The 9,027-nt window shown below is 46.2% G+C and overlaps 1 protein-coding gene and 1 pseudogene across 1 annotated transcript; one reads left to right on the forward strand and one right to left on the reverse strand.

Annotated features, from left to right (window-relative positions):
- Positions 1 to 382: 382 nt before the first annotated feature.
- LOC126578495 (small glutamine-rich tetratricopeptide repeat-containing protein beta-like) lies at positions 383 to 1,980 on the reverse strand. Its single transcript, XM_050241117.1, has 3 exons — positions 1,498 to 1,980; positions 1,004 to 1,423; positions 383 to 918 (listed from the first exon to the last, which is right to left on the reverse strand). Exons 1-3 carry the CDS (start codon positions 1,863 to 1,865, stop codon positions 714 to 716), a joined length of 993 nt encoding a protein of 330 aa, XP_050097074.1. The 5' UTR covers positions 1,866 to 1,980; the 3' UTR covers positions 383 to 713.
- Positions 1,981 to 7,147: 5,167 nt separating this feature from the next.
- LOC126574706 (odorant receptor 4-like) lies at positions 7,148 to 8,449 on the forward strand (annotated as a pseudogene).
- The last annotated feature ends 578 nt before the right edge of the window (positions 8,450 to 9,027 follow it).

Consider the following 9,027-nt stretch of genomic DNA (forward strand, 5'->3'; position numbering starts at 1 on the left):
AACAATTTGACATTCCGGATTGCTTGGACCTTTGACGATACCCAGGCTGCATTGGAATCTACATTGAACAGAATGTTACTGTTCGAGCAGGGTTTCCGGGTGCTGCTGTGATAAGAATACACGTGTTGTGATAACTCGCACCCGACGGAGCCGGGGGCACCCAAAGCGTGTGCCCCAAAAAGTGAATCAATTCGGTCACCACCATGCACGCACGCTCTCTCTCTCTCTGCATAACCTCTGTCATCATCATAACGTTGTGGCAAGAATACGAAATGTATTTCCCCGACCAGCACGCACATTGTGGGGCAATGCTGCGTCCCGTCATCACGTACATTCGACAATGTTTCCCGCCTACCCGCGAAGACCGATACGCATTTGTTCCTTTATTTTACGTGTTTTATTGAATGTATTTCTATTACTTTATTCGTCGTGTTTGTTGTGGTGTCGTGTCGATTGTTTGCGGACCATCCCTTCCCAAAGCCGTTTCAGCACTCGTAATCACATGTCCGCCTGATAGAAGGGGAACTGCATGAAAGCAAAAAAGGAATGGACACAAACGGAACAACGTAGAAGAAGGAGAAGCTATTGGAACCTCTGGAATCCCGTTCGCCATTAATTAATGGAGGCAACCTAGTGAAATGCTCCCACGGGCACACGACCTAACGTGGGTTTTGGTTCGACATTGGACCATTGCATCAACCCCGGCGTGAATCTTACGAAGACGGTGGTGGTGGTTGGGGCTGGTTGTTGTCCGGGTTGTTCGATGGATTATTTCGTGGCACGTTCACGCCGGCTTCCTCCATCTGACGGATGACGTTCGAGAACAGATCCGGATTTTCCGAGCTCATCTGCATCGCTAGCCGGCGACCCGTTTCCAGCAGTGCGTCCATGTTGTTCATTCCACCCAGTTGGCCGAGCCTAGCAAGAGCGTAAGCGAAGAGAAAAAGAGAGCAGTATGCATTAGCCCGTGATGGGTCCAAGTGACCTATGAACAACGACTTACATGTTTTGGATGTTAGGATCACCCATCATACGGGTTGCCATCGACACCAGATCGGAATTGTTGAGCGCGGCGGCGAAGTCAATGTTACCGAGTGGACCACCCGGTGCACCGCCGCTACCAGCCGGTGCTGGATTACGCGAACGCTCTTCGAGCTGTTGTAGCGAGACGCTCAGGTTGTTTTTGTAGTCCTGGTTATCCGGCTCCAGGCGGATCGCGTTCTCGTACGCTGTCACGGCCTGCTGGTGCAGGTTCATCTTCGTATAGGCCAAGCCCAGTCGGCCCCAGGCTTTGCTGTAGTTCGGATCATGCCGCAGGGCCATCTTACAATCATTGGCCGCTTCGTTGTAGTCCCCGAGCCGGCTGTATGCTGCGGCCCGATTGCAGTAGAACACCGGGTTAGTACCATCGATGCTAATCGCCCTACGGATAGTGGAACAGGAAAATTGCCAGAATGGTTTTTTTTGTTACAAGCGGCAACAGAGACCACCACTTACTTGCTGTAGGTGTTCAACGCTTCCTGGAACTTTTCCTCCTTCATCAGCCGGTTACCCTCGTTCTTGAGCGCTTCGGCCTCTTGTTTACGCTCCGGCGACACCTGAACGTATGTGCTGCGGTACAGGTCGTAAAGGTCGATGTGATTGCGGGGATCATTGTCGTCCTTGTTTTGCTCGCTGCTACCCTCCTCGGCCGCCGGCGCACCCGTCCCATCCTCCGACAGCTCGTACACGTTTTCTAGACACTGTATCGCCACCTCGAGGCTTTCTCGGGAGTCGGCATTAAAGTTTGGTTTGTCTATCTGGTTCGTTAGGAAGCGAATGAATGCGCGTACAAAGTACTTTGCATCGGTCATCTCGGCACTCATTGTGTTGTTTGGTTTGTGGAACAAGTTCAGTACGCCGAGAACAATTTTGTACACGTATTTCACAGATTCACAGAACGCACAGCTCGCGGAAAATTTACGGAAAAAGGGACTTTCGAAGCACCGTCAGCCAGAATTCGAATATTATGACATTGAAGTTCGAAAAGTCGTTAACCCTTGCATGCAATGCGGACACATTTTGGGGTGAGAATGTTCCCCTGTGGCTTATTTAGATAATATGAAAAGGTAGCAATTTATTACAAGAAGAACGGGTGGAAAATCGGATTCGACTCGGTGAGCTGCTTACTATTTTGCATATTACATACTGAGGGTGTATTTAGTGTTTTTAAAATTGTGAATTTTTAATAGCCAACGGTTCTTACAACTTTCACACAAGGAATAGGGTCGTTTCATACAAGTTGCGTGATAGAAATTCAAATGTTTTTTACCCTTTTTCCTACTTCACCGGTCCAGATTTTCCTGGAGATGTTAAGATGATTCACGTGGTACCAATTTGAATTACCAATTTGGAGACTGGCCAAATGAGACAATAGAATAGAACAACATGAATAAGCACATTGTTTTAAATATAATGCCATCGCCTGAACGCTCCCATGAACCCAGTTACAAATTTGTAAGCTTAAAAATTTACAAATTGGACAATTGATTTCTGGCGCAAAGCAACTGGGCAGCTTCCTCTAATATTGAAACATTATTTTTAAATATAAAAATTTTTCGTCTTGATATGTGAAAAGTCTTCCAAGGACATGCGTAGAAACCCGGCCAGTGCGGTGCTGGTGACGTCAGCTTGAAATAGAATAACTCAGCCCTTTTGCCTCCATCGTGACGATTTTGTCACTAACCCTTTTCGAGGGGAATGAACCTCTTTGTTGCTGCTTGTTTTTTTATAAACGACAAATAATAACTCCCTTGAAGATGCCTGGTAATATGATTGAAAAAAGGCTAATTTCATAATGCGGCACCATCCATCACAAGCGAAATACGATGCGGTAGGTTGGCCACGCAGAGAAAAAAAACACTGAAGGAGCAACACAATATATAAAAAAAAACCAGCCACTGTTGTGCTAAAGAACTAAATTAAAATCTGTCAAAGCTAGGTGCGGCCTGCTCCCTAGGCAACCTCCCAAATGGCACCGTTTCCGGTTCGGCCCATACCGCTGCCGCCCCATTGCATAATTGAAAGTAAATACAACACGCACTTCCCGTGGGAATAAGGAAGAAAGTGGTGCGAACGTGCCAACAAGCTTTGCTTCGTATATCGCGCAATTAACGTAACTCGCCACGGATACGGATTCCAGCAAGCCTTTAGCCACCCCGGGGCACCTTACGGCCCACCACATTCCTCGCTATAAATCTATTTACATTTAATTCCTAATGACAGCGAGCGTCGCTATCGGCGAAAACTATCGCCTTGCCCTACACATTGAGTGGTACAAATTTGCTAATGACTTGTCATTAAAATAAACATTACCATTTCCTACCGACTGCGACTTATCCCCACGGGAAGGGAGGGCTATCACGGTGTCGATACTGCTGATGCCATCCATGCCATCGTCCATGGGTTTCAGTCGAAGGAAAAGCGCGGAAAACTCACGCGAGATAATCCGAATGGTGCCGAAGGACGTATGAGCTCCCGGAAGTGGGCCATTTTCTGGCCACCATAAACAACTGGTTCTTCGCCAACGGGCAACTTTTGAGACGATACATGGCACTGATCGATCGTAAGCCCCTTTTCGGGTGGTTGGGTGGGTGCGATGATTAGCATTTAAATTAGTGTTTTCGGTTAGTTTGCCAATCTTGGCGGAGTAGTTTAAGATCCGTTATCCGTTTTCTTGAAATTAAAGGAAAACATCAAAGCACTCAAAGGAAGTTCCATCGCAGGAATGCCCATAGACTTGAAAGGCACCAGGGATTGAACGGTAATGACAGAGAGCTTCGAAGGCGTACCGTGCCACAGGCTTATGTCGATTGATTCGCGAGAGCAAACATCGCATGGCGTAGTCGTGGGGTTTTTGAAATATTACTCCGAAGATAATCATCCATCCGAACCGAAGGTGGAACCATTGGAGTCGGCAATGCGCGCGATAAGTCCTCTGCTTTCTTGGGAAGGAAATTGCGGGCTCGACAATGGGAAGGAATGGATAAGTACATAGGCATCAACTGCATGGGGAAGGGGCTCTGCCTTCATTGTTAACGATGGTACGGTAATTGTGCCTTTCCACCCGGGGCCCCGGTGAATAGAAAATATCGTAGAAAACCCGTTGGTGTGGCGCGCAGGGTAGGGTATAGTCTGGTTTGGGACACGGTGAAACCATTCCGGCCACTCCACCGGTTGCGCACGGAAAGGATGTGCATTATTATCGTAAAATTTAATAGATTTGTCCCGCGCAATCCATAATTGAATCCCGCGCGGCCCCACCGTTTTCTTTTCATTGGCATATTTTTTGTTTATTCTCTCGTTCTTCCTCCCGGCCGGCTTCCGGGTTGTGTGAAGAGCCTTTGCTTTGCCTTTGCTTTCTTATCCGCCCTCGACACCGAAAGCGAGCTGGAGCTACCGGAAACGATTATTATTTATTCATTTCTTTAGCTTATCGGGAGGATTTTTTTCTTCTTCTCCTGTAGAATACGCACCGCGTCTTACGGGAACTTTATCTGTTCCGAATTGCCCGAATGTCTGATCGCTCTGCATTATGGGCAGTTGACTGCCGTAAGCCTATACGGCACGTGGTCTAGGGTCTTCCAGGCAATATTTGCGTAAACACAATGCTGCTTTGAGGAGTCGTCCTTTGTTGAAAAACAATTGCCCCCTGGTTTATGCTTTGCAATGACCAGTGATTTGAATATTTCATTTTGCAGTTTAAAAATGAAATTGAAAATGATGGGCCTAAAATATCTAAACCGTTACCACAAAGTATGGCGTGTTGGTCGGTTTCCTTTGCAAAGGACTTGTTTTATTAAGCCCGACCTGAAGCTAAAATGCTGTAGCATCTTTTTAACAGCAGTACCTTATAGTGCGACATCCAACAATGAAACAATTCGGTTCCCTTCAGCCTCATCAATCTTCCTCCAAAACGGAAGTCACCTTACTACGCAGAGATAGAACGATGGCAGGGCGAAACGACATCCACGAGATGAATTCGAGAAGAAAAATTTACTCCCGATACGTTATCAATGGGGGCAACCTCATTTCGAAGCCCTCGACGCGTGGTGTATTAATCAAATGAGTTGAATGCCGCGTCAGGCGGGGTAAGCGAGTCACATGGTCACATCGCCTGTCGGTTGTGTTTGCCGACTCATTCATTAACGATTCCACCGTATCTTTGGCTGCAAATCAAGCCAAGGCAAGATGCTTCCACATGTGTGTACCAAGGATCATCTCCTTTCCTTTTCTCCTTCTCCAGTCCCTTCTCAGCGTGCGTCTTTCAATTTAAAGCCCATAAATAAATAGGAAAACAAGAGGCTACGACATGCCGTACGAAGCAGTCTCGCATCCGCGGTTCTGTGCCACTTGCCGAGGAAAGAATATTAGAAAAGTTTGCCTGACACCCCATTAGACACCTTACGTGCTCGTATCGTCTTCGTGCGTTACGCGTTTCTAAGTGGTCGGCCCACAACCACCCACCAGGCGTGTACTAATGGACTATGGTGGCGATGGTGAACGTACGATGGTCACAATTTATCTCCAGTCGTCGTGAGTCCAGTTAGTTATGTGTGATTTGAATTAAAACTATTAAATTATAACCCTCTCAGAGCAGTTGAATTGATTGATTTCCTTTTTGCAATTTATTTGCTTCTGTCCTTTTTTACTATTAAAAATAATTGTCCAATAGTGAATCCAATAGTCATTCCAGGCTTTCAGTAGTGCCTTTGTCCTACTCGGGTCGCAATTACGATTGATTCCCTTAGGGCGAAACGAGGATAGGGACGTCACGCCAGCCGCACACACCCGCACAACCCGTCATGACTCATGATTATTTATTCATATGTGAAATTCTTTCGCTACTTTCTTTCCCGGACACTCGTGGCCGTGGCTTGCCCGTCCATTCCGTTCCGCGCCAGGGCGTCACGTGTCTAACCCTTTTTTCCCGTGGGCACGGTTGAACGGTTGAGGGATGCTGCATCTCGATAACACGATTGTTAATTACGACCGTACGCAACAACCGACCGGGGGAACGGGGAACGGCATAGGGAGGAAAAGTTGGGCTCGGTTCGTTCATCCTGGAACTGCCAACCAGCCAGCCAGCCAGCCAGCGGCGGAACACAATGGGATAAGGATGTTGGCTTGGGTTTTTATTTTTTTTATTATATCTCTGTCCAGGAAGGCGTGATGCGTGGAACGAGGGGCCCGTGTTGAAGGTTACGGTTCGTAGCATATCTAATGTTTCGGCTCGATAGTACTCGTGGGATGATGCCACGCCATTTGTGGAGCGTCGCGCCTAGTCAAGCCAAGCCAAGTGGCCCGACCGCGAACAGTGTGGATGATTTATTTGTTCCGTCTAGGATGGGTGTGGTTGCACCTTTGGCGGTGATTTATTTCATCTATTCCGGAAGACTAGGAACCAGTGAAACTGATTAGATTCTTTTTGTTTCTTCTTCGAGAAAGTAAGTGCACAGTTTGCAGTACAGCTGGTTGTTCGAGGCGAATTGGGTTCGCTCTCTGTCGATTTGGTTAATTTTTTAGATTACTTGTTAGCTAATCGTTTTCTGGTAGAGGTGTGAAGCTCAAACACGTTTAGCGAAGTCTAAATGGAGCTCAATTATATTTAGCAAGTAATAGTTAAACTTTTGCAACCCAAATGAGGTCAAGTACTGATAATTAAGCAGGAGCCTAAACATATTGTATTAAATATTTTTTAAATCAGTGGCTCAATACTTAATTTTAATAGGTAAAAAACACAATGAAACCTAATTATTTATTGATGATTTGACTGAGTTCTCCATTTAATGTGGACTGTATCATATGCAAAAGCATGAACTTACTTCTCAGGTACAGTACCTTATTACAATCGCTTTCGATATAAAGATTCCTTTAGCGTGTCCTTGAAGACACACCTGAATGTCTTTAGTGGCATTCCGATTTGCCTGCTCGAGCTTCCTTTACTTGCTTCACGCACTGAAATCGGGAACACGGATCGATAATTGCAATCAATTATTGCTGTTGTGCAGCTCTCATGGTGGCACTTATGACTCTATCGGATCTACATCGCAGAGCAGGATGATGCAGTTCCCACCAGGCTAGTAGCAGTCGACTGTGGCCTCGCCGGATGGACTATAAAACCTTGCCAATCTTGTCCAGTTCGCCAGTCAAAGGTCTCGTGATGGCTACCGCGAATAGTGATAAGAAGTTAGAACGACTCCTGGCGCTGATGGCGAAGCACATGTGTGTTTTAGGGGTGCACGTGCTGGATCCTGGCAGGAAGCCATCGCCCCATCTCGTTTACTGTTTAATGGTCATTTTAATACAGCCTTACCTAAGCTACAAGGCCATCTTCATCCACAAGGACTCACCGGACGCGCTAACCGAGAGCCTCTCGATTTCGGCCACCTCTGTTCAGGTGTTTGCTCGCGCTTACTTCTACATCTTCCAGCGACCCATATGCCGCTCGTTGGTGGCAAACATTCGCCAGCAGCGGGTTCTGTTCGGGGGCGTTGAGTACCCGGATGTAGAGGAAGTCTTTGCCCGTAGTGCCGACCGAATGGCAATGTTCTATCATCTGCTCCACGGCTCTTATCTGACGGCTTTGAGCTTCGTGTTGATGGCGATTGTTATGCCGGATTCGAAGAAGTTCGGTTTACCGCTGGCTTTCCATTTCCCGTTTCTGCCGTTAGACAATCCGGTATGGTGGTACTTTACCTTCGTCCACCACGCAGTCATGATCTTTATTGCGCTTCACCTGCTGGTCGTTATCGATGGCACTATGATGATTTCGATGATCAGCGTATCGGCGAGGATTCAGGCGTTGAAAGTGTTGCTCCGTCGGTTGGACGAGAACATCCAGCTCGTACCGTGGTATAAGACGCACGCATTGGAGTCGGAGCTGGATCGTATTATCGTGTTGCACGAATCGATTAAGGATTTTGCCCGCCAGATAAACCGCTACTTTACCATACATTTCTTTGCGATCTTTGCCACGATTTGTCTTGTGATCTGCATGTGTCTGAACGTGATTGCCATCTCGCCAAAGAGCTCCGTCTATCCGTTTCTGGGCGCGTCCACTAGCCAGCTGTTTGTGATGTGCTACTTTGGTAACATTTTGCTGATCGAGAATGATAGCCTATCGACCGACATTTACAGTGTGCACTGGTATCGGATGACCATTCCGCAGCAGAAGAAAATCATGTTAATGATCGCCAATGCGCAGCCGGATATTAAAGTGGGCACGGTCTTCATGTTGGCCAACATGACAACCTTCGTTACGGTATGGCTGTCTAGCGGGAGGAAAGCATTTTTGATTAAACTTATGAGCAGAACATTTGTTTTTCTCAATTTCCTGTAGGTCGTTCGCGCTGCTTATTCTTATTTCACAATTTTACAGTGAAGGATGAATCACAAGAATGAAGAATAATACAAGTACCGTGCACCAGTGCACTAGCAACTGCCATTTCTTAACTGTAGCGCCCGTTTCAAAGCAAATATTTATCACTAATCATCACAAATACACAAGCATTGAGCATTCTTCACTGGACATCATCTGTACAATAATTTATTAGTAAAAAATCCGAAAACATACTTCAAGTATTTTCTATTCTCTTATGCTAAAATGTAAAAGACACTACAAAAATATGTTATTTAAAGTGAATCAATGTTTTGATTTTCCAGGGATTTGCAATATCCTTTGTTACTAATAATCACTCAAAGAGCGTACATTGTATCTCAATTATCATTGAACTGAAGGTGTCTCACGTAATTATAGCTTCCAGGGACAATCTGCGTGTCAGAAAATGCGCGCTACAGCCACATGCCATCGTTCTCATCGAATCAATCGTTGAAGCTAGCGCATGTATCAATCCCGTGCTAGAAACATACTTAATAAGTGATGATTACCCAGTCACAACATTAGCACATTTACGGTGATTTCAATCGTAGACCTTTGAATAAAAGATTGGACAGAAAGTACCAAGATGTTTGAGAGTCCATACTACA

The sequence above is a fragment of the Anopheles aquasalis genome, chromosome 2, assembly GCF_943734665.1.
Source record: "Anopheles aquasalis chromosome 2, idAnoAquaMG_Q_19, whole genome shotgun sequence".
Lineage (NCBI taxonomy): Eukaryota > Metazoa > Arthropoda > Insecta > Diptera > Culicidae > Anopheles > Anopheles aquasalis.

Excerpts from the sequence above, each read along its gene's own strand:
- LOC126578495 (XM_050241117.1), bottom strand. The coding sequence starts at position 1,865 with ATGAGTGCCGAGATGACCGATGCAAAGTACTTTGTACGCGCATTCATT. Across the intron at positions 1,424-1,497 it reads GCGTTGAACACCTACAGCAA|GGCGATTAGCATCGATGGTA; the intron begins GTAAGTGGTGGT and ends CACTATCCGTAG. Across the intron at positions 919-1,003 it reads GATCCTAACATCCAAAACAT|GCTCGGCCAACTGGGTGGAA; the intron begins GTAAGTCGTTGT and ends CGCTCTTGCTAG.